This window comes from Phasianus colchicus, chromosome 26, assembly GCF_987193195.1.
Source record: "Phasianus colchicus chromosome 26, bPhaCol1.hap1.1, whole genome shotgun sequence".
NCBI classification, from domain to species: Eukaryota; Metazoa; Chordata; class Aves; order Galliformes; family Phasianidae; genus Phasianus; species Phasianus colchicus.
This window is the reverse complement of record NC_143461.1, coordinates 4,810,309-4,837,107: the sequence shown is the minus strand read 5'-3', so window position 1 is coordinate 4,837,107 and position 26,799 is coordinate 4,810,309. Positions and strand designations below refer to the sequence as shown.

The 26,799-nt window shown below is 64.9% G+C and overlaps 1 protein-coding gene across 4 annotated transcripts; it reads right to left on the bottom strand.

The window, feature by feature from the left end:
- Positions 1 to 673: 673 nt before the first annotated feature.
- Positions 674 to 26,799, bottom strand: ARHGAP23 (Rho GTPase activating protein 23). Of its 4 annotated transcripts, none has more exons than XM_090125019.1 (24): positions 26,681 to 26,799; positions 13,819 to 14,001; positions 11,806 to 11,830; positions 11,014 to 11,106; positions 10,665 to 10,743; positions 10,445 to 10,499; positions 8,620 to 9,928; positions 8,270 to 8,428; positions 7,989 to 8,100; positions 7,851 to 7,908; positions 7,456 to 7,593; positions 7,062 to 7,361; positions 5,880 to 5,941; positions 5,307 to 5,434; positions 5,018 to 5,136; positions 4,779 to 4,934; positions 4,276 to 4,354; positions 4,085 to 4,158; positions 3,914 to 4,003; positions 3,700 to 3,825; positions 3,560 to 3,601; positions 3,353 to 3,446; positions 2,055 to 2,086; positions 674 to 1,888 (listed from the first exon to the last, which is right to left on the bottom strand). In XM_090125019.1, exons 1-24 carry the CDS (start codon positions 26,687 to 26,689, stop codon positions 890 to 892), a joined length of 4,521 nt encoding a protein of 1,506 aa, XP_089981145.1. In that variant the 5' UTR covers positions 26,690 to 26,799; the 3' UTR covers positions 674 to 889. The 4 variants fall into 4 exon arrangements, with proteins under 4 accessions (XP_089981145.1, XP_089981146.1, XP_031456502.2 ...); XM_090125020.1 differs by lacking the exon at positions 26,681 to 26,799 and adding an exon at positions 26,428 to 26,606; XM_031600642.2 differs by lacking the exon at positions 26,681 to 26,799 and adding an exon at positions 23,197 to 23,331.

Sequence of the window (26,799 nt, the reverse complement as noted above, 5' to 3'; positions counted from 1 at the left end):
AAAAAAAAAAAATTATATATATATATATAGGAGGAAAAACAAACGATGGAAAAAAAAAAAAAACCAAACTTTACAGCAAATATCGGCAGAACGGATGGGAACGACGCAGAACGGAGTGACTTCGTGTCCCACCCCCACCCCATAACCCCCCCCCTCCCATCTGACCCCTTCCCATCCCCCACCCCCCCGACCCCGGCAGAGGCTGTGGGTCCCCACCGCGTCCCCAGGGTGGGGGGCACCTCACCCCCCCCCCCCCTTCCTAAAGTGCTTCTCAGGTCGCTGAGCCTGGGGGGATGGAGTGAGTGGCACCGGGGGGGGCGGGGGGGGGGGTCGGAAAGGAGAGCTGTGATGCGTTGTCCCCCTCCTGTCACCTTCCTACCTCGTAACCCCGAGACCCCCCCCCCCTCTCCCCCACGCTGCACAACCCCTGCGAGGCCACCGATGTCCCCACGTCCCTTCTTCCTTTTGGGGCGGTGGGATCCTGGAGGAAGGGAGGGGAAGGGGGGGGGGACGGGACGTTGGACAGCCTCGGTCGCAGCAGTCGAGGAAGCGCCCGCACTTCTCATGGCCACGGCCGGGCAGCCCCCGAGGGGGGGGGGGGCCGGGATGGGTTGGGTTGGGGGAGGAGGGGGGGGGGGGGGCAAAGGGCTCAGCCCCCCCCCCCCCCACCACCATAGCATGGGGTTGGGGGGACAAGGTGGCTTCGTCCCTCCTGGGGCTGCACCGGGGCCATAGGGAGAGAGTTAAATAACAGCACAATTAAATACAAGCACAAAGGCGAGTCCTTAAATTAAACTCTGTGCCCCCCCCACCACCCCCCAACACCCCATAAACTGGAAGGGGAAGGGGAGGGGAGGGGGAGGGGGGAATCGGCAGCAGCCCCAGGAGGTCACAGACACTGAGGGAAGCGTAGGGGGGTGGCGGGGCTGGGGCTGCCCGGGGGGGTCCCGGTGCCGGGGGGGTCGGGAACCACGGGCCGGGTTTTGGTGGACTCCAGGCTGCTGAGCCCGGAATCCGGATCGCGGAACGGTCCGGTGGTCACCGCCAGCCCCCCCCTCGACCCCTTCCATTCGTTGCAATTGAGGTCGGTGATACCGCCGGGCAGCACCAGCACCGTGTGCCGCCTCCAACGGCTCTTCCTACGCCGGGTCTCCGGGGAGGGGGTCCTCCGCAGTCGCACCCCCGCATCATCCGCAGAGCCCCGCAGCCGCTGCCGGAGCTGTTCCCGCAAAGACGGCCGCACCGGGGGGACCCGACCGCCCCCAGCGCCGTCTGTTACGGTCAGGGCGAGATCCCCGACGGGCAGCGCGGCGTCTCCGGTGGGCAGCGGGTTGTCCCCCCCCGGCCGCGCCCTGCCCAGCTTCCTACGTGCCAACGTATCGCATTGGATGAGGCGGTGGGAACTGAAGGAGGGCCGGCCGGGTGATGCCCTATCGCCGCCCCCCAGCCCAGCTGCCGCCCCCCCCGGCCCCGCGCGGCTCTCCGTGTCCGTCTCCGCGTGGCTCAGCTCGCTGCGCTCATCATCCGCCTCCTCCCCGCGGCTTTCGGCCACCGACTGCACCTCGGAGCTCAGACTTCGCTCCATGGTGGATAGAGTGGAATATCCCGACACGATGGAGCGGGCGTCCGCTGCCGGTTCCTGCCCGGTACCGCCGGTTTCCACGGCGTTCTCCTTCCCGGTGCGTGGGGTTCCGCCGGGTCCCGGTGCGGTGGCCGCGCCCTCCTCCTGCCCCCGGCCCCGCGTATCTCTGTGCTCCGCGTCGTCGTCGGTGCTGCTGCCGAAGCATTCGGCTTCACGCCACTTCTTCCTCTTGCGGGCGACGGCGGAGATGAAGGGGATGGCCGGGAGCTCGCGGGGCGACGGCTCCTTCCGCGACGGCCACGTGCCCTGCGAGGATGGCAATGCAAGGTTTAGGGCCGCGTTGTGCACCCCGACCCCACAAGCAGTGGGGCATCACCTCCCTCAATCCCTCCATCCCCTCCCTCTATCCCCTCCCCCTCCTGCCCCCCCCCTCCCCGCTCCAGCTCCACCCCCAGCCCGGGTTCCCTCTCACCTTCAGTTTGGCGGAGCCGCTGTGGGTCGAGTCTGTAAAGCAGAGAGGAGAGAAGGGCGTCAGCGAGGCCACTGTGGGGTGGGGGCATGATGGGGGGAGGAGGGGGGGGCGGATAGGACATTGCTTTGCTCCCATAGATGGAAGAGGAGGAGGATGCAACCGGGGCCATCAGTCCCCAGAGCCAAGGGGGGCTGTGTGGCTGCAGACAGGAGCTGAAAGGTGGGGGCTCTGGTTGGGGGGAAGGGGGCGATGCGCACACATAGGGATGTGCAGCTGAAAAATGCTGCTGAGAGCCTGGCCGTGGGACCCTGAGCCAATGGGGTATGGAGAGCAGCAGGGCATCACCAGGATGGGACACTGCCTCAGTATTCACTCAAGTCTGCAATGGGGCAGGTGCAGGGATGGGATGAGCTGGGGGGGGGGCTGAGACAGGGCTGTGGGTTCCCTGGTGGATTAGGGGATACGAAGAGACCGGTAAGGGGACGAGGGTGACAGGGGGACATGAGGGTGACAAGCAGCCTTGGCTCTGCCACAGTGTGGGGGACAACACAACAGACACCCTCACCCCCCCCACACACCCCAGCCCAGGGATGGGGTTAGCAGGTGCTGACAATGAGAGAGGAGGAGGCAGAAAGGGGGGTGCTGAGCCCTTCCCAGAGCATGTGGACCCCCCCAGACCCCGGTGTTGGGGTGCACCACTGCTGAGGCACATGGCACTGACCCCAGGGGCACTCAGAGCCCCCATGAAGAGGTGGGGGAGAAGGAGGGATGGAGGAATTGTGGCTTCCCTAGAGCACGCAGCCCCCTGGGGAAGGGCAGGACAGGACCCTCCCCCCCCCCCCCCCCTCCTGTCCCCCTCTCTCGTGGTCACCCGGAGGAATTAGTGCGTGAGCAATGCACCCAGAGCAACACTGTACCCGCTCTAGCTCTCGAGGAGGTCCGCTGGAGGAGGAAGAGGAGGAGGAGGAGGAAGAGGACAGCACAGAGAAGTTCAAGGAAAGAACAACAGAAATCAGTCCAACATCGAAGTCTCCAAATCTCCGGGCTGACAGCGTGAGAGGTGCAGTGTGGGGGGGAGGGGGGTGGGCAGCAGGCTGGGTGCCACCCAGTGGGGTTGTGGGGATGAGCAGCCACCGGGGGGGGGTTACAGAAAGTAGGGTGGGACCCCCAGGTGTCCCAGCAAGGAGGCTGCTGTGACATCGTGCTCTGCATGCACAGAGCTGCAGTCACAGAGGCTGCGAGTGGGGGGACAGAGAGGGCACAGAGTTGGGGACCCTGCATGGGGCACAGCTCCTCACCTGGGGCATCGCCGGGCGCTGCGGTGCGGCCGATGTTGGGCAGCAGGTATTCAATGTTGGGCACGGACTGAGCCTCCTTCTCATCCACTGGGGTCTGCAAAGAGATGGGGGGATGCACGGTCAGGGGGTGGGGGTGGCACTGTGGGTCTGAGCCAAGGAGCGGCCACCTCACTGTGCGCCCTGAGCCCCGCTCCCAGAAGGACTCACCTTCTCACCCTTGTCCTCCTTGTCGCTGAAGAACCAGTCTGACTGCAGAGGGAGACAGGAGAGGGGTCAGAGCGCAACGAGGAGCTGAGCGTGGCCACCCCAGGGGGTGCTGGGTGGCCCCGTAGGGCAGCTCCACCTACGTGCTGGATGAGGGTCTCCACGATTTTGTAGCGGTCGGGCATGTGTGTCACCATGTCTGTCATGTTGTCCTCAGATGTCCTCACCAGCGTGGGGCCAAACACCAGCGCCAGGTTTCGGGGTTCCATCTGCAACCAGAACCCGGGGTCGGTGAGTTGTCCCATCAGCTGCCCCATCCCTCCCCACCCCACACGGGGTGCAGCTCAGCCCCATTACCTTGTTCTTCTCCGAGTGGTCTGCGATGGTCTTCAGGTGACCCACCAGAAACTTGAGTGTCTCATAGTAGTGCCCTGGCAGGTCCTGGATCTGTGGGAGGCATTGGGTCACCCCTCTGCCCCCCCCCCCCCCAGGCAGCCCATGTCCCCCAACCTGCCCCCATCTCCCTACCAGCTTCCGCAGTGTCCTCATCCTCTCACTGGCATCCTCGATCCGGTTGGCCTCAATGAAATCATTATATTTATCTGAAAGGGACACAGAGGGCTCAGGGCTGGGGTAGAGGAGCAGGGGAGGCTGAGGGGGTGGGGGGTCAGGGGGGGTCCCAGCGGGATGGGGCACGGAGGGGCAGGGGAAGGACTCACCGTCGGTGAAGAGGGGCTCAGGCAGCTTTCGGAAGAAGGATTTTAACAGACTGCTGATGACGTTCAGGTCCTGCCAGCGCTGTGGGGAGAGAGAAGGATGCTCAAACCCCAACGCCTGAAGGATGAAGTCCCCAACCCAGGTGACCAACACCAAGAGGGACACCCGCCAGTGCCAGCAGGGGAAGCCCAGTGCCGCCGCAGCGCTGTGGGGAAAGTGTGAGGTGCCAAGTGACAGATGTGTCCCCAAACTGCCACCCACACTGCTGTCATTGGCCACCAGGCGGCCCTGCCAGCCCAGGGAAGGTCCTGCCATGAGGATGAGAACTGTAATGGGGACCGTGATGGGAGCTGGGGGCCATGATTGGAGAGGGAGACTGTGATGGAGATGGGGATCGTGATGGAGATGGGGATCGTGATGGAGATGGGGATTGTGATGGAGATGGGGACCAGGACAACAGCCCTAAAAGTATTTCAGACACCAGGACAGGGATGGGGACACACACCTCATCCTGCAGGTTGATCTCAGTGGCTCCCTTGTTAAGTTGCTCCTGCAGGCTGGACACCACAGCATTGTTCCCAGGCACACGGTAGATGCCCATGTACTCCAGGCCACGGTCCTCCACCACCTTGCAGCAGGCTTCGACGATCAGGGGGATGTTCTGGGGGAGGGGGGGACACACGGGGTGATGGAGGTGCCATGGCTGGGTGGGACCCCTGGGGCTGTCCCTGCCACACACCATACCTTGTTGTCTGGGGCAGGCTGGCAGTCCTCCAGCCTCACACCAAAGGCTCGAGGGGCAGATTTCTTGTTCTTCTTCATGATGTTAATGCCCCAGGGGGCTTTTTGGGAGCTGCTTTCATCTGGCAAAAAAATAAAATAAAATAAAATAAAATAAAATAAAATAAAATAAAACACAGGGCTTTTAGTTATATGAATCAGCAGCAAGAGCATCCCTGCTGCATGCCACCATCCCTCTCCATGAGGCTTTGCCACGCCTGGGCTCTGCATACTGCAGGGGGGGGGGATTTACCTTTGGTGACGGCCGCATCCTGCCTCGGGGATCGGGGTGCACTGGTTCCCGTCTGCTTCAGGAACTCGGCTCTGATCCCCAGCCCACGGGAGCCCTTGGGTGAGGAGTCGGGCTTGGCACCCGCCGGGCTGCAGGGAGAGCGGGGTCAGGGGGCACGGCAGGGCTGAGCACTGTAGGTGGGTCCCCAAAATCTGCCCTGCAAACCCTGACTTAGCATCCTGCCCTGGCTCTGTGTGCGCTCATAGGGCCCTTCCTGCCCTCAGCACTGACCCCACAGGGCAGCACTGTGTTTTCAGGGTTAACAAGGGCTGAGCACCGTGCCAGCACCAAGGGAGCTCTGAGCCGGCTTCACCCTCTGCTCTGTGCCAGCTTGGCTGGATGGGGCCCTTCCTGCACCCCAACCGGAGCCAGGAGCAGCTGGGTGCCACCCCACTACAGGATGCACTGCTTTTTTGCTCCATCACTTGGAAATTCAGGTGAATAAAGAGCTCCGGGAGCACGGTGCCACCTCTCACTGGGGCATCCCGGGGCAGGCAGGTGCCCCACTCGTGCCCCACAGCACCAGGTGCGTACCTCACTTTCCGATAGTCGTTGAGCTTCTTGTTGATAAGTGCTTGGCTGGCAAAACCGGGGTCCTGGGGAGCAGAGAGAAGAGGGGAAGGGGAAGCTTGAGCAGCGCGTTCTCTGCGGGCACCAGGCACCACGCTCTGCCGGGAGCCACAGCCCACGGCCACCTCTGGCACTCCTCACCAGGAGGGTTCCTGCCAGCCCCGAGCTGGGCTGAGCACAGCACCGGGGCCCCGTGCCCCAAAGTGGCACCCAGCACCATGCCGAGGTCTGCGGTGCTCCTCACCACGGCACACCACGCATGGGGTCCGAGCCTTCTGCTAAGGCTCAAAGACCCATCCATCCCTGCACCTCCATCTGCCACCACCAGACGCACACACTGTGCCCTACAGCACTCCAAGACACGCTCCGTTCTCCTCCTGCCTGCTGGCACTGCGGCCCCAGCGGGCGCCCACACAGCTCCACGTGCTCCAACCCAGCCCTGCCAGCTCCGTGCCCTCCAAACGGGGCTGCGCTGCAGCAAAACAGACACTGCCCTGAGCTCAGTGCGCCCTCCAGAGTCAGAGCCTGCCACAACCAAGCACAAATCCTGAGACCAATCCGTGCCATCCTGGCACCGTGGCGACATGGTGCGCACCAGCCCAGTGCCTGCACAACCAGCTCAGCACCGGCACAACCAGCTCAGCATCGGCACATCCACCCTGTACAGCCCTCTGGTGGAGCTGGTGGCCCCTCTCTGACCCAAGCAACCACTGCACAGACCACAAACACCCAGCAAGAGCTCAGCACTGACCCCACACTTGCCCCAAGAGTGGGCAGCACTGCGGCACCGCATCCAGCACACGCAGAGAACTCCAGATCTCACCCACGGGCCGATGAGCCCCACGGTGCCAACGCACCCCACGGCACCAAAGCACCGGGCTTCCAACCGAGCCACGCACGCTCCTCAACCACAACGCAACCAAACACCGCCGCTCAGGCACAGAATCCTGGCTGAGCCACCACGATGCTCCGAGAGCCGCACCGCGCGATGCGCCGCCCGGCCGCGCTGAGCCGCGCTCTTCTTGGAGCCCTGGGAGCACAGCTGGCCGCGGCCAGGGGAAGCAGCACAAGGCAAAGAGCCGGAGAGAGCCGAGGCGTTAGCGCCGGGAGAGCCAGAGGCAGCCGGGAGCGCCGTGTGGCTCTCACCTCGCCCTCAGCCTTGCTGTTCTCCCTGATGACTTTGATCCAGGCCAGCATGTCTTCCCGATCCTCTGCCTGAAAGAGATATTCACAGAAGTCAGCGGTCGTCAGGCGGAAGACGTGCTTCCTCTTGGTCTCGCTGTAGGAGATGTCCACCAGGCACGCTCGGATGCTGATCGGCTGCTCCTCCTCACCTGGGGCCGGGCCGCAGCTCACCGCCTCCCGCCTGTCCTTGCACAGGTACAGCGAGTGGGTGCGCAGCACCGCGAAGACGCGCTTCCACTGCCGGAGGCCTCCGCCAACTTTCTGCAGGGAGAAAAGACCGGGAGTCACGGCTCTGAGGGTCGCACGTCGCCAGCCAGGCTGGGGAACTCCTCCCTCCCCCCCCCCAACCCCGTACCTTCCCCTTTTTCGTGAGGATCTGCTTGTAGTGCAGCCAGCCCTCCTTCCTGACGTCGCTGAACGTGACGTCCGACAGGTCAGAGGTGGAGTGCCGTTTGGAGCGGGTGTCTTCAGACGTACCGAGGCTGTCCAGAGACTGCGGGGTGACAGGGCACGTGGGGTCGCAGGGGTTGCCATCATCACCGCATCACCCACGGCTCCAACTGGTCCCCAGCAGTCACCCAGAGGTTGCGGGGTGACGGCGCACATGGGGCCACAAGGAGCCGGCATCGCTCCCACCACCCCATGGATGCACAGCCTTGGTACCCCCACCCCAAGGTGCCACCCAGAGACTGCAAGGCTGGCACTGTCCCCCCATCCCACGGGTCCTCCTGGTACCCCCCCAGCGCTCACCCCATCAGTGAAGAAGCTCCTCAGCATGCGGAGGCTGGGGACCCGGCTGGGCATCCTCCTGTGGGAAAGCAGCCCCGTGAGCAGGGGGGCACTGCAGGGAGGGGACGGGGGGCTGCGTGGTGCCTGGATCGACCCTACCTGAGGATCTTCCCCTCATCCCGAAATGTGTTCAGCCCATCATCACATGACTTGGAGCGCTCGGTGGTGATGGCCAGCAGGTAGGAGGAGCGGCGGCCGGCCTTGATGCTGCCTGTGTGGGGAGGAGGGCACAGCACGTGGCCGTGGGGCTCTGCGTGGCTCAGCGTGGTGCCACGGAGGGGCAGAACCACAGCCCTCCTCCTGCTGAGCTCCTCATCCCTATGCCACCCAACTCCAGCTGTGGGGGCTGCTTCCCTCAGTCCCCCCCCAGCCCCACTCACTGCAGTCCTGTGAGTAGTGCCGGCTCAGGGCGAAGGCGAAGGTGGGTGAGGAGGAGGAGCTGGTGGCCACTGCAGGCGCTGAGTTCATGGCACTGGAGACAACGGAGGAGGCGGGGATGTGCTTGGCCTTCAGGTCGATGCTGGGGCTGGTGGGCTCATCTGTGGGATGGGGCAGGAGGGTCACTGGAGGGCTCGGGGCAGAACGGAGCCCTCGCTGCACCGAGCCACGCTGACCCCCGCTGCACCCACCCTGGGGGAGCAGCCCCACGCAGAAGGGAGCAGCTCCACGTGGGTGCCCTCCCCACCACAGCACCCATCACGTCGCCCATCCCAGCACTGACCCCACTCACCAATGAAGGGGATGGACGCCAGCGAGTCCTCGGGGGCTGCTAACGGGGCCACACGCCGGCCCGAGTGCTCGCCCACAGACCTCTCCTCCCTGCTGCTGGCTGCGGGGGGGTCACAAATGTCCGTCTCCTTCCCCCTCCCAGCGAACACAAAGTTCATCTGCCGCAGCGGGGGCTGCACCTTTCGGCCAGTGGGGGGCTTCTGCCGCAGCACCACCTCCTCGCGTCGCTCCTCCGCACGGCTGCTCTCCGTGCGCTGCTCCCGGGGAGCTTCGGGGGGCGGTGGAGGGGCGGCGGGGGCCGCCGTGTGCGCGATGCTGAAGGTGGGCAGCCCGCCGAAGGTCGGGTCGCGGAAGGACAGGGCGTGCAGCAGCCCCGTGCGGCGCTGGAAGGACGGGCTGTAGCTGCGGTAGCCGATGTAACCCGAATCGTCCACGCTCTGCAGGTTGGGCTGCGATGGGTGCTTCTGCACCGCCGGGTCCCGCGGGGGAGGGGAGGAGGAGGAGGAGGAGGAGGATGGCACGAAGGAGCCGTGCACGCCGGGCTGTCCCGCGGCCGTAGCTCTGCAGAGCCTCTCGGGATGCCACGCGGTGCGGTCGAGACGCGGGGAGAGCAGAGCTGCGGGTTCCAGAGCCTCCATGGAACGGCCGCACCTGCCCAGGTGATGCTCGGAGCGCGCCCGGTGCTGCGCCCACGCCTCGCGGTTGGGCTGCAGGAGGGTATCGTGCGATGCGCTATGGGGCCAACCCCGGGGGTGCGCCGAGCCCCCCAACCTCTCCTGGGACACGCTACGGGATCGGGGCGGCATGGCGTGCCGGCGCTCCTCCGAGGCGCTGCGTCGCGGCTCCTGGCTGCAAAACCATCGCGACAGCGCCCGCTGGCATTCCTGGCGACCCGGCGGCCGCGCGGTGCTGCCCTCCCGGGGGCCGCAATGAGTCCGGTGCTCCGCCACGTGCTTCGGGGTCCCGTAGCAGGAAGGGGCGGCGGGCAGAACGCCGTAGCGCTCGGGGCAGCCGCTGCGGCGGCCGTGGGGAGCTGCGGGGTGGTGGTGCGGGGGAACCCCGGCGCGTGGATCCTCAGGGCGGTGTGCGGGGCTGCCCCCTGCTTTGCTGTAGGCAGTGCTGTGCGGGGATGAGGGGCCGGCGGGGTGGTGGGAGCGGGGGTCCGGTGGGGCGCCCGGGGGGGGCTCAGAGCCCCGTGTCTGGAAGGGGTACGTCTTGCGTGGGTAGCAGATGGGGGGGGGCTCGGGGATGCTCTGCGCCCCACCGGAGTACGGCTCGTTGCCCTTCAGGTAGGCATCCTGTGAATAGGCCTGTGGAAATGGGAGGGTGGGGGGGCAGTCAGGCTAGGGGGGTGCAGCCACAACATCCCACTCCAACCCTGGGGTCTCCTGCAGCCCCCCAGCACTGCTGTCCCATGGCCACCCCCTTCCAGTCTCCCCACAGCCACACATCGCTGCCACCCCCCACAAACCTTTCTCCTTCCCAAAACACCCCGGGATGCAGCACCAGCCCATCCTGCCCTCCCTTTCTCACTTTTCATGCACACCTCTGACCCCACGCCCTGGGGAAACCTCAGGGCCTGAGGAGTGGGTGGGCACAGTTGTGAGAGCCACCCAGCAGGGCTGCCAGACCCCCACTGCCCCTTTGGGTTGATGTATGAGGACAGCAGTGGGGACACAAGCAGGAGAGCCCCCAGCCAACAAACAGCAGGAGGAATCCCACTGCCTGGCTGTAAGGTCTGCACTCAGTGCAGCACTGGTGCCCCCAGGACCCCCAGGACTGGGGGAAGGGGCTCGAGGCCAACACAGCAAGGCAGCAAGACTCACCAGCTGGAGGATGTCCTCATCTTTGGGCATGATGGAGAGCTCCAGCACATTGTCACTGTGGAGAGACAGGGGTCAGGAAGGGATATGGCACACATGGCTGTGTCCCCACAGCATCTTCCCCAGCTCTCGGCCATGCAGAGCAGTGACAACGTCCTCATCCCAGGAGGGGACAAACGTCCCCATCCCCACAAGTCACAGCCTCAGTGCAGCAGGAACTCACCTGTTTTGGATGAGAGCGATGACCTGCGAGTAGGTTTTCCCAATGATGCTATCCCCATTCACCTTGACCAGCCGATCCCCTGTGGGGTGGGGGGAGACAGAGTCAACCCTCCAGCAAGTGGTGGGTGGTGACACCTGGCTGTCCCCTCATAGCAGGGCTGGGAGCAGAACCTTGTCCCGTGTGACACCAATGCTGCTATGGGCATCCCCACACAGGGATGGGAAAATGGGAAAATCGACAGAGAACGCGTAAATGGGACCAAAACAGGCCCATATGTGCAGGGCGGAGGGGCAGGGAGTGGTGCAGCCCCCCCAGCCCCAAACCTCTGCCACCTCTGCATGCTGCTCACCAGTGCGCAGCCCTGCCTGGTGCGCCGGGCCATCCTCCCTTACATTCTTCACAAAGATGGTGTCCATGGGCTCCAGGCGGCTCCGGGTGGGACCTGCACCAGAGGGACAGGCTGTCAGCGAGCCCTCAGCATGGCTGAGTCCTGCAAGCAGCAGGCCAGGAGCACGTGGTGCATGCACTATGTGCACCCCATGCATGCACCTGGCACAGCCATCACGCATGCGCTGTGCACAGCCCATGCACACACCCCATGCACACTCCTCACACCCTGTTGTGCTCCTGCATGCCACCAAAGCAGCCACAACTCCTCCCCATCCTTTGCAAATACAGAAAACATCCTTTGCTGCACGTCCCGGTGCTGGCAGGCAGGCAGGGGGGACGCGGTGTCAATGTGGCACTGCTGAATTCCCTGGGGAATTCCCCACCCCCACCCCGTCCCCAGGGGCACCCAGCACTGGGTCTTGCCACCCCACAGCCCTCCCAACCCTACGGTGCCTCATCAGCCCAGCAGCTCAGCGATGCGTTCCGACGCCTTCACATTCATTCCCATCACTGCTGGCTGCAGCACAGTGAGGACACGGCCCCATCTCAGCACCGACCCACAGCACAGCCCCACCACGTCCCTCTGGGATGTCCCCTATGGCACAGCACCCAACGACCCCCATCGGAGGGTTGCAGAGGCACCTGTTTGCTCGTCCCCAAGCTGCCACTGAGTGCTGTGCCACCCCACAGCTCAGCTCCTGCTCTGCCCCACACCACCCCCCACACTGGGTGCCCGCAGCTCGGTGCTTACCTGCTCGGTTCCCATTCTCCTCCTCCTATCAAGAGAAGAGAAAAGCAGTGATTTGGCAGTTGGGCCAAAACTTTCTGCAGGGGACCAGAAGGGGAGGGGAGGGGAGGGGAGGGGAGGGGAGGGGAGGGGAGGGGAGGGGAGGGGAGGGGAGGGGAGGGGAGGGGAGGGGAGGGGAGGGGAGGGGAGGGGATGGGATGGGATGGGATGGGATGGGATGGGATGGGATGGGATGGGATGGGATGGGATGGGATGGGATGGGATGGGATGGGATAGGATAGGATAGGATGGGATAGGATAGGATAGGATAGGATAGGGGCAATGCCTCCTGGCTGGGACTGCTCAGCTGTGCCCGATGGAGCCCCTCATGGATCTGCATGTCTGTCCCTCTGCCTGTCCCTCTGCCACCCCGGGGATGCAGAGTCAGGGTAAAATTAACTTGTGGCACTGGATCAGGCCATACTGGGAGTGGGGTTCAGCACTGAGCTGCTGGGAAGGGGCTGGTGCCCCCAACCCACCAATTTCTCACCCCATAAGTGCCCAACTGTGCCACCTCTGATGGATGGCAACAGCTCAGCTCTGCCAGCCCCAAGCTGGGACAGAGCTCTGGTGAAGGCAAACAGTGCCCTCTAAAGCACTGGGAAGGGACAGATCTCCAGCTGGGATGATCCCAGCGCAGAGGGAGGGCTGGAGGCATCTCCCCATTGCACAGAGGGAAGGTGCACACCCAGCACTTAGCACACCGTTGTGCAACTGCCAGTGCACCGAGCTGCCATGCGGTGCCACTGAGGGTCCCTCGAGGCACAGACTCTCCCAGCCCAGCCCTGGGCTGCCCCGCTCCCCAGAAAGACGCTGACATCAGGAGCGCCAGGAATGCAGAGCTACCACCCCCATCCTGCTGAGTCAACACCACCGAAACTCAGCCCCCAGAGCTGGCACTGCATCGCCCCGGGCACCCATGGGTGCTGCAGCAGTCACACCCTGCACGGCTGGCTGGGAGCGCCGGCTTTGGCTCAACCCAAAAGCATCCACACCACCTCCCGGCCCCACTGAGCCAACGTGGCTTTCATCCTACTGGGGCTCAATGGCCGTGACATGGGACAGCAGCAGGGTCAGGCTGTGCCCTTGGCTCCCTCGGCTACTGGAGTCCCAGTTTGTGCAGGAAGAGTCTGTGGGAGCAGAATTAAGACCCTGGGAAAAGCACTGCTGTGCACACAGACATCGGGACCGGCTCAGCAGTGGGACAACCACGAATCACTGCTCCCCACCCGGTGATTCATTTCCCACCACGTCTCCATGACTGCAACGAGCACCAAAGCTCACGGCTGCCAGATGCGCCTTCCTGCGCCTGCACAGGGCTGGGAGATCACCTCCTGCCCCTGGAATCACTGGTTTTGTGGGATTCACCCCACATCCATCCATCCCAGCGTGCTGCTGGGTGGCGATCGATGCTCAAAGCACACCTGGAGGTGAAGGCACCCAGCTCAGGCAGTGAGGTGATGTCCCCATCCCTGCGCTCCCAGCACGTGGGAACCAAAGGATGGAAGCAAACTGGGCTTACAATAGGAACATCTTCTCCCAGCCATCGGCTCCGAGGGCGCAGAGGAGCTGAGAAGCCCTCTGGGGCTGCAGTGATCCAGGGGCAGAGCCATCCCAACGCCTCCAGCAGCAAAGCACAGCCCTGAGCCCATCCTTGTGCCATCCTTCAGTGCCACAGGTCCTGCCAGAGCACTGCATCTCCACAACCTGCATCCAGCATCCTCCAAACCGCTGCCTCCTATGCTCTGGGGCTGCATCATCCCTCCCTGCCCACGAGGTGTGGGACAGCACAGTGTAACATGGGCTCATCCCAAAAGGAGCACTGGAGGCTCACAGCCCCACAGCTGGGGGCAAGGTGGGTGATGGATGCACCGCCCTATGGCTCCCCAGACCCCCCACCACCACCCAGATAACACAAAAGCAACCTCCACCAGCAGCCCCTCCAAGCTGGGGGTCCCCAACCCCTCCAGTCCTTACCTTGGAGGGGGAATGCACCGCCGACTCGGGGGGGTAAACGATGAAGTGGCGAAGGGTGAAGCCAAACCCCCCTCCCTGCGTGCTCTTCCGCAGCACCACGGTCTTCGGGCCCCCCCAAGGAAAGGCCCCCTCCAGGGGCGCGTTGTCATTTGGGGACGCCCCATCTCTGCGGCCCGGCGTCGGCTATGGGGACAATGGGGAGATGTCACATTCAGGGGGAGATGTCACACTGAGCCCCGTGCTGGAGGGCAGTGATCTGCCCCTAGGAAACCCCTCCTGACTTCCAGCCCTACTGCATGAATGGCAGCATCCAAAGATCCCCCCACCCCCCGCCTTCCCTCCCAAAAAAGGGATGTTGTGGGAGAAGGGAAAATAAACAGTGGGGGCTGGAATTGAAACTGAGCTTGGGGTATGGATGGGACCTGGAAGAGGACAGCGCAGGGGGTGAGTGCAGAAAGCAGGGAATACATGATGGGGTTGTGCCAGTGAGATAAGCCAGCAGGGCACGGGTGGGGGGAAGGCTGCATGGCAAAGAATGGAGATGTAAGCTGAGGGTAGGGAGGATTGCATAGCCAAGCCACGGTGGGGGGCAGCGGGGCAGAAAGTCTGGCTTTGCAGCAGGGACATCTCTGCATTTTGAGGCTGCACATCTGGCTGCGTATGGCACATCTGGATGCACAGCAGGGCTCTGCTGCACCCCCTCCCCTGTGCAGCAGTGAGGAGCAGACCACGCTCCAGGAGCAGTAATTGCTGTCCTCGGGTTGGGCTCCTGCCCTGCCAGCCCCCCTCGCACCACAGCACTGCACTGCATGTGGGGTTTGCCCCCATCACTCCCCCCCCCCTCCCCATGGTGTTCAAATTCAGGCTCTGTATCCCTGCAAGGGTTCGGTGGTGAGGTGATGAATGGGGAGAGATGAGGCAGAAGCCAGGCGGGGAGGGAAGAGGGACACAAAGGGCCGAGGCACAAAAAGCCTTTGTCTCTGCCTGTGCTGAGCACAGCCTTTTTGCTGCTGGTGGGTAAATGGGGCTCCCTGCACCCCACGCAAGGGCCCGGTGTGGGGCTGGGGGTCCCTGCTGTCGGGGAAAGGGGGGGCAGCCCCAAAGCCCCCACCAAAGGGCTCTTGTGTCCTCCAGTAGCAGCAGCCCCATGTGCTCCGATCCCAATGACACAGGGAGCACCTGGGGACACCCCAAGAAGCAAAGAGCTGCGATGCTCCAACCGGGGGAGCCTGAAACCACAGCAAAGCCACAACCCCAGCCCTACACCCCCGCCAGGACCCCTCACAACCCCAGCCCTACACCCTCCCTGCACCACAGAGACCCAACTTTTGACAGCGGCGGGTGCCCCATTGCCACAAGGACCCCAGGCTGCCCACAACCCCCCCCCCCCACCCAAGGACGCCCGTCCCCATCTGCGCCCTCCATTGTGTCGGCCGCCGGCACGCTGGATTATTTTTAAGCTGACAGCTGAATGTGCCCCGCTGATGGTAAGCAGCACAGACAGCACTCTGAGCAGACACCGACGGCAGCACCGACCCACTGCCATGGGGACACACGGCCCCGTGTCACAGCCATGGCAGAGACGCCGTGCCCATCACACAGGGATGCATCACCAGCACTGTTTGCCCATTACACAGCACTCGGCGCCAGCAGCAGCTGCTCAGTGCCCCCCCCCGGGACCCCCAGCAATGCTCCCCCCCCTCCCCAATAGCATCCTGTGCTACATCACCTGGAGGGGACAGCAGGGTGGACAGAAGGGGGTTTCTCCCATACAAACCCATTGTGCGGAGCGCATGGACCCCATGCAATGAGACGCTGCAGCTGCAGCCCATCACCCAGCTCCAGTCCCACCAGCCTGCATTCACCATTGCAAAAGAGCCGCAGGAGATGCGCTGCATTGCAAACAGCCCTCCTGGGCTGCTCTGTCTGTGCTGCTTCCGTCCCCACGTCTCACATTTGCTTGGGGACAACCCCATGGGGACGCAGCTCACGGCCCTGCTGCCAAGGACGGAGACATGGGGTGGGAGCACATCGTGTTTGCTTCACCCCAGGAGAGCTCCCAGCCCCTCAGCTCCCACTCCCCATGCAGCCCACCGTGCTGCAACCAGCCCTTATCACCGTCACCTCATCCCCTTCCCCAGCCTGAAGCTTTTGGGGCTGCGAAGCCTCAACCTCACGCTTGGACACATCACCCACAGATCTGTCATCTCAGCCACGGGTCCCCCTCTCCCAGCAGGGATCGTGCTGTCCCCACACTTTGGGATTCGCTTCGAACCACAGCCCTGAGCCCTCCGCTGGGCTACAATCAGCTGTGCCCCCCCCCTCCCCAAACCCAAAGCACAGGGATGGAGGGGGAATGAGTCCGTGCTGCCCACCCCAACTCTTTGCCCTCACTCCCACGGGGACAGAAGCAGCCACGGCTGTCTCACACCCCCACTCAGCCCTCCTGGGGGGGCACAAACGACCCCCTGGCGGTGCCCCCCCCCCGGGGCCGTGCACCATAGGACAGCATGTGGGGCACACAAAGCCAAGCCCACCCCTCCCTCTACCCCACGGTGCTCACCCGATGGCCTTTGGCGGTGCGTGGGGCCGCGGGGCCGTGCGGTGCTCCGGGGGGGCGGCGGGGGGGGGTTCCGGCCGCACACCTCCTAACGCTGCTCAGCCAAATGCAGCGCGGTTCTGGTGAGCTGCAATCCACCCCGACGGCGCGTTCGTAGCCCCAACCCCTCCCGGATCGCTCCACGCTCCATAAAGCTTTGCTCACCACCGCCACGGGGTTGGGGGCTGTCGGGGGTCCCCGTGCCGCCCTGCGGAGCCCCCGTTGCCCTCCGCCCTCCTCCACCATCGTGCGGGGCAGCGCTCCGTCCCGCTGCCGAGCGCTGCTGGCTCGTAGGGCGGGGGCCTGGGAGGGGGGGGGGGGGGGGGCGACAACGTAGGGGGAGGCTCCGGCTCCGGCTCCAGCTGCTGGCAGCGCTCAGCGCCCAGCCCCACGCTGCCCCCCCCCCTCCTCCCCCCCAATCCCAAGTTTTGCTTCACGTGCACTTTCCCTTTTTTTTTTTTTTCCTATCCACCCCCTCCTTCCTACACCACCTCCTCCCCCCCCCCACTCCACTCCCTCCACCCCCCCCCGGGCGGCATCCCAACCCCCGCTTCCTCCTCTCCCTCATCCCAGCCTCTTCCTTCCTTCCTCCTCGCACCGCAGCGCTCCGGGCGGTGCTGGGGATGATGTGACAACGCGGGGTGCCCCCACCAACCCCTCTGTGCCCCCAGGGGGGGGGGGGGGGGATCCTGGATAGGAATTAAGACATCCCTCCAAAAACACAGCGGTGCCACCTCTGTTAGGGAGGGGGATGCTCCGGGCAGCGTCCCCCTCCCCTGGACCTGGGGATGGGGGGAGTTGGAGGGGTCTCACTGCGCTGGGCGAACGAATTGCCCTTCTCGTCCCCCATATGGCATCAAAGATATGGAAAGGACAAAGACAAGGGCCCGGCAGGGAAGCGAGGAAGGAGAGGAGGAAAAAGCGGGAGCCCCCAGGGCTTCGGACACATCCCGGGGAGGGGGGGTGGGGTTTGCAGCCCCCCATGTCCCCATGTCGGGGCTCCGACATCGCATTCCAGCCGCGCTGCAGCCGGGGGGAGGCACGTGCGGCCGCGCCGGGGAAATACCGGGCATTGCTGGGATTGCAGCCCCGGCCGCGGCCCCCTCCCCTTCCCCATCCAACCCCCCCCCCCCCTCCGCCACCACCCGCGGGCACCGACTGCGGGACCGTCCCCACCGCACAGCACCGCGGTCCTCCGTGCACCATCAGCTCTCTGTTGCCCCGCACGTCCCCCCCCCCTCCTCGCACCCCGCAGGGCCGATGTGCCACGTCCCCATCCCAGACAGCCCCCCCCGGGGGGGGCAGGTTGAGCGGGCCGGGTGGCAGCTGTGCCCCCAGGTCCTGTCTGCTCCTCCCCCCCAGCGGCATCCCGGAGTGTCTGTGCCAACATCCCCGGGTGAAATTGGGGCACGGAGATGTGGGACACGCATCCCTATCCCTTCTTCCCCCCGGGCCATTCCCAGGGCTGTCGGTGCTGTGCCAGGGGTCTCCCGTGGTTCCCACCCCCTTCCCCCCCCCACCCCCCGAGACAGCTCAGCGTGTCCCAACAGGCAGAGCCGGGCTCCAGCTGTCGGTGCCAGCAGCCGGGGGAGGGGGATGGGGGAGCTTTGCTATCCAACCACCCGCTGGAACCAGGTGAAATGAGGCTGGGGGCTGCCCACACACACTGCACCCCCCCCACCGGGCAGTCAGAGTCCAACACACCGGGGCATTCGATGGGGAGCACCGTGAGGGCCCCCAGCACTCATGCACGGCCCCATTTAGGGCTGTGCTCCCCATGGGGGGGTCTGCCCCCACCAGAGCAACACCGTGGTGGGGGGACAGCTCGGATCCAGGTCTGACCCCATCAACTCCATGCACCCCTTGACCGGTAGTGCTGAGTGCGTGGGAAGGGACTGCGGGGGGGCGGGGGGGTTGGGGGGGGTCTGCTTGCCCCAGGCTGAGCACAGGATGGGCCCCAGTATTGTTCCTGCAGCCCAAACTGGGAAAGGTCAGGCGGCGTTCGCGGGGGCAGATTCCACCCCGAGGAATGCGAGCGCGCCTGGACGCCTTCCAACATACTTGGTGTTTTGCACAGGAGTGTCCTAAATATACAGCCAAGCGGGAGCAGGGGGGAATGCAGCGTGCTCCCGGCATCCACTGCCAGCATCATGCACTGCTGCACCATGCATTGCTTCCATGCACCACCGCCATGCATTGCTTCCATGCACCACCGGCACTGTGCACCGTGCAGCATCGCCTCGCACCATGCACTGCTGCTATGGATCACCTGCACCGTGCGCCTCTGTCAGCATGCATTGCTGCCATGCATCACTTGCACAGTGCACTTCTGGCAGCATGCATTGCTGCCACGCATCCTTTGCACCATGCACCTCTGGCAGCATGCATTGCTGCCATGCATCACCGGCACCATGCACTTCTGGCACCATGCATTGCTGCCATGCATCCCTTTGCACCATGCACCTCTGGCACCACACACTGCTGCCATGCATCTCTTTGCACCATGCACATCTGCAGCATGCATTGCTGCCATGCACCAGCACACCCACCAAGAACCCACAGCCTCAGAGCAGTGGGGAATGGAGCTTCAGGTTGAGCTGCGGGGAAACTGAGGCACAAGGAGCTCGGCACCCAGTGGGTGACACCCCCCCCCCCAAGCCTCCCCACATCCCAGCTGTGGGAATACGTGAACCCTTGGCACAGAGAAAAGGATAACGTCACACCAACAGGGCACAGAGGGACAGAGGGACAGCCAGCTGCCACCAGCACCATGTGCTGCGTCCCCCTGCACCGAGCATGCAGGGCTGGGGGGGAGAGGGCAAACACAAATCCCTCCTGAAGGAGGAATCTCCCTTGAGCCGAGATTAGGGTCAGAAAAATGAGGTTCTAATAGGATTTTCAGGGAAGAGAAAGCTGCGTCGAGGCAACAGCTGATTTTCAGCCCTTATATGGCAGTGTCTCACGGCTCCCACCTGTGCTGGGGCCATGGGGATGGGGGGATATGGGTCCCACCGTGTCACCCCATGGCGCAGCTGATGCAGCCAGGGGATGACAGGGATGTTCCATGGGGTGGGGGGAGGAGGGGGCGGATGTGGACAGAGGGACCAGGATGGGTGGCAGTGGCAGAGAGTGATCACTGCATCCAGATTAACACCTACAGGAGAAAGTTTTCTGTTTAACCCAACCTGGGGCTGACGGCTCAGTGGGGGTTTGGGAGCCCCAGGACGCCCCTTCCCCACAGAGCCACCAACCCCTGTTAAGCACAGGACCCCACGGACAGCTCTGCACTGGACAGGTTGTTGTGTGGCTTTATCCCTACATCCCCAAAGCTGCTCTTTTTCACACCGGTACCCAAACACCAACAACCAGAACCCCCCCCCCCTGCAGCTCCCAGCCCAGCAGGGCAGTCCTGGGACCTCCGCTGCCCCTCCTGCTGTGCTCTGGGTGTGAACACAGGGAAGGAAACCCTGCAGTTCCTTCCCAGCACCAACTTCCATCACAGCAGCATCGCCTTCACAGCCCCGCGCTGCCGACTCTGCCCTACACTGCGGTCACACCAAGTCCAGCTTAACCCATGAGAAGCCCAGGGGGGGCACAGCAAGGCCCACTTCCCACCTCCCAAACCCCCCATCCCCACCTTATCCCCCACCCATTAAAGCTGGGCACTTAAATCCATGCGAGGACCCCAGAGCCTTCATCCCCTGCTCCTCCTCCTCCTCATTCTCTGCCCCACATCCTAACGGCGTTATCTGCAGCAAGCCCTAGAAAAGTAACACGATTCTGCTTCCTGTTTTTCCCGTGGAAACCCTCAAATAGAAGCTGGCCTCACGGCTGCGATTTTTTCGGGTCTCTCTTTGTTTTTTTTTTGTTTTTTTTTTTTTCTTTTCTCTTTCGGCGTTGTTAACAATGAGCCGTTTCCTGCGGCGGCTCCGGGGGCACTGCCGGCACTTCCAGCCCTGCCCCATAACGGGTGGGGGCCGAGGGGGGGGGTGGTGGTCACGTCCCTGTACCACTCGCAGCCATAGGGGACCTCGTGGCACCGTGCACGGGGACACGGCCCAGCGATAGGGCCGAGAATCGTGGGGTGGGGGGGTCCTGGGAGAGAAAAACTGTAGGAGACACACAGGGCTGGCTTCTGCCCTTCGTGCTCACCACTAAAAATGGGGCATTATTTGGAATTTTGGGTCCTCCGCAAATGGGGCTGCAGTGAGGACTGGAGGGAGGCAGTGGTGGGGATGCAGCTTTGGGGACCTGTGGCACCGGGGCCGGTGGTGTTTTCCATCACCCCACACACATCCATGAGCACCACCTCCCGCACAGCCCCATCCCGCACCGCTGCTGCCCACCCCCCGCCGGGGACATCGCTGCCCACCGCTGCCATCACACCAGTCAGCACCAGCAGGGACCACGCTTCACCCCAAAGCGCTGGCACCGCAGCCCCCCCTCCTCTCTCCACCCCCCGCCTCCCCCCTTTCCACACGCCGCGGCTCAATAGCCCACTATGTGCCACAATAGCGCGATTGTCCCCCTGCTCCACCGGGCTCCCTCCCACCCACCCTCGTGGGCCGCCCCACGCGCTCGGTCCCATCAACGGCCCCACTGTTTATCGCCGCCCTACGGCCCACACCTGCGCCCCGGGGCGCGCCCCATAGCGGCGCTTCCCTCCCAACCCTCGGGGCTCAGGACGGGCGATGAGCGCGGAGATCCGCCGGGATGGATGGGAACCGCCGGCGGCTGCGGGACCGCGAGGCAACGGGACCCCGGGGCAACGGGACCCCCCCGGGTGGGAGCGCGGCCGGAACGCACCGCCGGCACCGGGCTTTGCCATCCCTCCCCCCCGGCGATGCCGGATCGCTGCCCGCCGTCACCGCCAGCCTTTGGTTTGGGCCACTTTCTGGTGACTCACGCGTCGGGTTTCCACCCCTCTCCCCCCCCCCCCCCGGCTCGCTCTGCCGCTCACATTTTCCCTTTGCTCAGCCCTTTGAGAGGACGTGGCCACCCCAAACGCACCGACCCCACATCCAGCAACCAAACCCACACCGGGATGGGGAGCTCAGGGCACCAAACCGCCCTCCGGACCCCACAGCAACGACACCCAGAACCCCCCTCCCCCCCCAACTCCAGCACCGCAGCTGGAGGTGCTGCCCTGAGTTGCAATTAAGGAGACTTAATGAATTCGTGGGGACCAGCACCCATGGAAAAGGAGCTGAGAGCAGCACGGGGCAGTGCTTGCAGAGGGAGCCGGGCGGGTTGGTGCGGCCGCCGCAGGCAGAGGGGTCGATAGTTTCCAACTTGAGTGCTTAAAATAGGTCATCTATCTCTGCTCCTTTAAAACCAGGTCTTGCTGCCTGCCAAAGACAAACTTGGTTTATTAATGGGACGGCACCGGCTTGAAACCTAATCTTGCTTGGTTGGTTGTTTTTCTTTTTTTTTCCCCTTTCCATGAGAACGGGGCATCCCAGCAGCTTGGCCACATCATGCACCCTTCCCTCCATCCCCATCCCCTCTCCATGCTCAGAGCCATGTGCTGCCCCATGGGGCCACTCCATGCACCCCCAGCGAGCAAAACCCCAAAGGCTCATCCATCCTCAACTTTCCCACGGCGTTTGGTGCTGCAAACAACAACATCAACCCTTTGGGGACACTCCAAGTCATTCAGGTGTCACCAGGTTACACACTGTGGGGTAGGGGGGAGCAATGGGGGGGGGTCCTACAGTATCCAGGACCCCACTGCAACCAGCGCCGCACCCTGACCTCGCTGCCAAGTTTGGTGCTTGCCAGGCAGCGTGGCGGCCCCGAGCACACGCTTTTCCTGTCTTTCAAGTTCAGGGTTCAGAAAGAAGGGGGGGGGAGGAGGAAAAAAAATACCAGCAAGCGTGAAGAAACCAGCAGTGCCTGTAAATGGGGAGAGAGGCAGCAGCTCTGCTGGGCCAACGCTTTGGAAAGGATTTAGCCCAGAGGGGCTGCGTGGTGGTGGTGGTGGGGGGGCAAAGCAGAGTTAAGTCCTGTGCCCCCCCCCCCCCCCAGATCCCCAACCACGTTGGGGGGGGGTAACAGTCGAGTAACTCACAGTTGAATAACTCACAGTTGAATAACTCACACCCTGCATCCCCACGTCTCTGCGCCCCATTGCTGCCGGCCCTGCTGCCCCCCAGGAGGACACAGTTTACCCCAAAACGCTGCAGAAGGAGACATCAGATCCCAACACCCCCCTCACCCCAAATCCCCAACCCCAACGCTCAGCCCCACAGAGTCAGCGCGGAGGAATCTGAAGGGAAACCGCGATTCACGCCCAGGCGCTGCGAGGAGCAGCTCTGCTCGTTTCTGAGACGTTTCGCACGGCAATTAATCCTCCGAGGGCGGTGATTACCCCACTGCGGGGCCGGGGACGCCGAGTCCCGACACCCAGGAACGGAAGGATGGGGCCGAACGCAGCTCTGGGTCAGAACGCGCGGTCACAGCCGCTGCTGTGCCAATGGACCAACGCGGCCGACCCCCGCTCAGCCCCCCTTCCTCCCCCCCCCCCCCCCACGGCGGTGTCCCCATCTCTGTCCCCACCCCACGGAGTCACCGTCCCTACCCGCAGCACGCTGTAAGGGCGCGGGGGGGCGATGCCGTGCCCCCCTCACAGCCCCCCCGACGGACGGACCCGGTGCCACGGTCCGACCCCCTCCGTGAGATCTCGGGGTCAGCATCGCCCACGGGGCCGCCGCCCGGACCCCCTCCCTGTCCCCGTTTCCCACCCCCCAACCCGGGGGGCATCGCCCCGCTCTGCTCACCGCGGGCGGTGGGATCCCGACCAGGCAGAAGGCGATGCCATTCATCGGGCTGCGGGACCCGGCACGGTTCGACCCGGTTCCGCACGGCTCGGCTCGGCGCGGCCCGGCACCGCTCGGCTCGGCTCGGGCTGGGCCGGGCACGGCCCCGGTTACTGCTCCGCCTCCTCCGGGTGCCGGCGGCGGGAGGGGGCGGGCGGGGCGGGCACGGCTCAGCCCTCCCCGGCGGCACGGCTCGGTTCGGTTCGGTACAGCAGGGCTCAGAGTGACCAGAGCCCATCCGGTACCGGAATGGGACACCCAGACCAGAACCGGCAGCAGAACGGGCACAGAGGGGGACATGGGGGGCTGGGGGGGGGAGGAGACACCCGGAGATGGGGATGGGGGTCAGCGGGGGACAGAGGGACAGAGCAGAACCCAGCTGTGCACAGCAGGAACGGGCAGGGGGATGCTGGGACAGCAAGACCGGGACAGACGGACGCAGGAAGGGGGGGACATAGGGATGAGAAGGGGACAGACGGACAGGAAGTGCCAGGACAGAGGGACAGGGTTGGCACAGGCCGGCGTGGGGATGGAAAAACCGGGTGGGGGCCACGGAGGGACAAAAGGTGACGCAGAGCTACGGGGAAAGGAAACGGCGAGGCTGGGAAACGATGGGACGGACAGCCGGATGGGGCAGACAGACGGACAGGGCCTGGTGGGGCTCAGAGCACATGGAAAGCGTGGCAACTCGCAGCTCGTTGAGCCCCACAGCTCACCTCGGGGTGCTGATGGGTGCTGTGTGCCGTGGGGACCCGCTGTCCTGCACCCAGAGACACCAGAATGACTTGATGTGGGGAGGGGGGGACACAAAATAATTCCTTCCCCATGGGAGAGGGAAGCAGAGCAGCTCCTGTGTCCTCATCACCCCGCGGGGCAGCAGAGCCATATGTGATGGGGATGCATCGGGTGGGGAGGGCAGCAACCAAGGGCTGCTCTGTGTGCCACCCCCTGACCCCCCCCAGCACATGACACCATCGAAGTCTGTACCAACAGCACTTCCATGGGGAGAAACCAAACCACCACTACCAGAACTGATGGCCACGGAGCCTTGGGATGGGGAGAGGGGAAATTGAAACTGCTGCCACCCCCAGAACCCTAAATCCAGCCCTTAGGGGGGGCTGTGGGACCCCCCATCAGGGTCAGTCCCAATCCCAGCGATGGGGGATGGCCCAGCCTTGCTGTGGGCTGTTTGCAGAGCCCCCCCTGGAGCCCCGCCCCCCCCCTGCTCTGGGCACCCCCTGACCCCACTGCAGCCATCCCATGGGAATCAGTGGGATCAGCACCCAGCCACACCCCCATCCCCCACTCACACCACCCATCTCAGGGGTCCTTTGCAAAATGGGGTCACATCGTGCTGCAACCCCCCCCCTCCTCCCCCTCTCAGTGGTCCCCAAGGCAGAGAAGCAACAAGTGGGGGGGAGCAGGGAGGGGGGTCACAAACCCCAGCGCTGCTCCTGGCCCACATTTCCCACGTGGGTCTCCAAGCACAGAGGTGGCACCGCACACCCAGCCGTGCCCCCCCTCCACCCCCCCCTGCACTCTTTGTCTCTCCCAGCCCCACCCTGGCACCGTGCAGAGGAGGGGGCGGCGGCCCCCATCCATAGAGATACGCCCCCAAATCCCCCCCTCCCGGCCCCAAACACCACCACGACGGCATCAACAAGGTGGACCCCCCCCCTCCTCCTCCCTCCGTGCCCCTAATCCCGACCCCACCCGCAACAGCAGCTGGAGCTCTGAGCACCGCGCTGCGACCCCCGGCACTGAATCCCCCCCCCGCCAGGGGCAGCCGCTCCCCGCGGAGCCGCTCGCAGACAAAGGGAACGGGGAAGAAGGGGGGGGGTGGGTGGAGGAATCGAGGCTGGGCGTTATTATTATTATTATATTTAAACCTAATCCATTGAATTACAAAGAAAAGGAACCGGAGGGCAGGGAGCTGGGGGGGGGGCACCGCACAGCCCCCGTGCGGAGCTGTGCCCACGGGGTTGGGGACGCGACCCCACGCCTCCGTGCGGGGGGGGGGCTCCGGGGGCCGCTGCCCATCCGCAGCACGCAGCCCCTCTCCGCCCCCCCCCCCGCAGCTCCGCGGCACGGAGCCATTTTGAGGCAGCAGCCGAGCGGCGGAGGGGCGACCACCCCCCACCCTTCAGCCCCCCCCCCCTCCATCGGGAAATGAGAGCGGGGCCATCGGCCCGAGCCCACCGCGGCCGTGGGGCGGAGCAATGTGGGGCAGCGCGGACACCCCCGCAGCAGGGAGGGGTCGGAGACCCCATCAGCCTCGACCGCATCCCTCCCCCCCCGCTGTCCCCGCTGCCACCCACCCCATCCCTCGGTGCCCATCGCCGCTCCGATGGGGCGGAGGGGGGGGCACGCTGTTGCTCGGCAGCTCCTCTGCATTGCAGCTGGAGGTGCGCGGGGGGGAGGTGGAGGGAGGGGGGGGGGCGGCTCCGGTGCCCGCAGCCCCCGGAAGGGGATCACGCACAGACCCCGCGTTGGCCGTCGCTGCCCCACTTGGGTGGAGGGGGGGGGGGGGGGGGGCGGTGGCACTCAGCCACGCCACGCACGTGCCCGCACGCATCTCCGCCTCTGCTGATCGCGGGCTGCGGGGGGGGGGAATCACAGCACGCGGCCCCCAACGTGCAACAAAAGCGCGCGGCGCAGTGGGGATGCGGTGCGTGGAGCCCCGGGGTCGGGGGGGGGTGACATAGGGGAGAGGGGGGGCACAAGGGGTCAGAGCTCGAGGGGGCGCGGCAGTGGGGGAGGGGGTGCAGGGTGGGTTGTAATCCCCCCCCCCATCCCGAGGCTGGGACGGTAGCATCTCCCCCCGCCCCCCCCCCCCCGGAACCACAGCGCGGGGAGCCGCGAGCAGCCGCACACGGGAACCGCAACGGAACGGCGCCCAGAGGCGTTGGCTGGGAGATAACAACGGGAGCAGATTGGGAACGCCAGCAGCCGCAGCCCCATACGGACCCCCCCCACACACACACGCACACTCCACGCTTTTTCCGCGCCCCACAGGGGACATCCCAGGGCGGACCCCAAAACCCGCTGCTCGCATCCTCCCATCTCACCCCACACACACCTGAACCCTGGGGCAGAGCGGGACCGACCCCGAGCCCCCATCCATCCCCCGTATCCCCCATCCATCCCCCGCAGCCCCCACCCATCCTCATCACGCGAGGGGCGCGGACCCACCCCGACACCTGGATCCCACGCGCGGGGCCGGGCGCTGCCGGGGAAGCGATGCTGTCAGTGGGGCCGGGACGTGGGCTGCTTGTGGGGGGGGTCCTGAGCACAGCCGGTGGGAGTGCCGAGGAAGCGATGCTATGGGGCAGCGGACGGACGAAAGCGACCCGGTCCCGGTTCCGGTCCGGCCCCGGGGTGCGGCCCCGCCCCGCCCGGCCCCGCCCCGTCCCGCCGCGCCCCGTCCGGTCCGTCCCGCTCCCACCTGCTCCATAGGGCCGCTCCGGGGCCATGGGCCGGTACCGGTGCCGCTCCCGGAGCCGCCGCCGCTGTCGCTCTCCGCCGCCGCCGCCCACGCCCGGCGCCGCCCGGCGCATCCCGGGA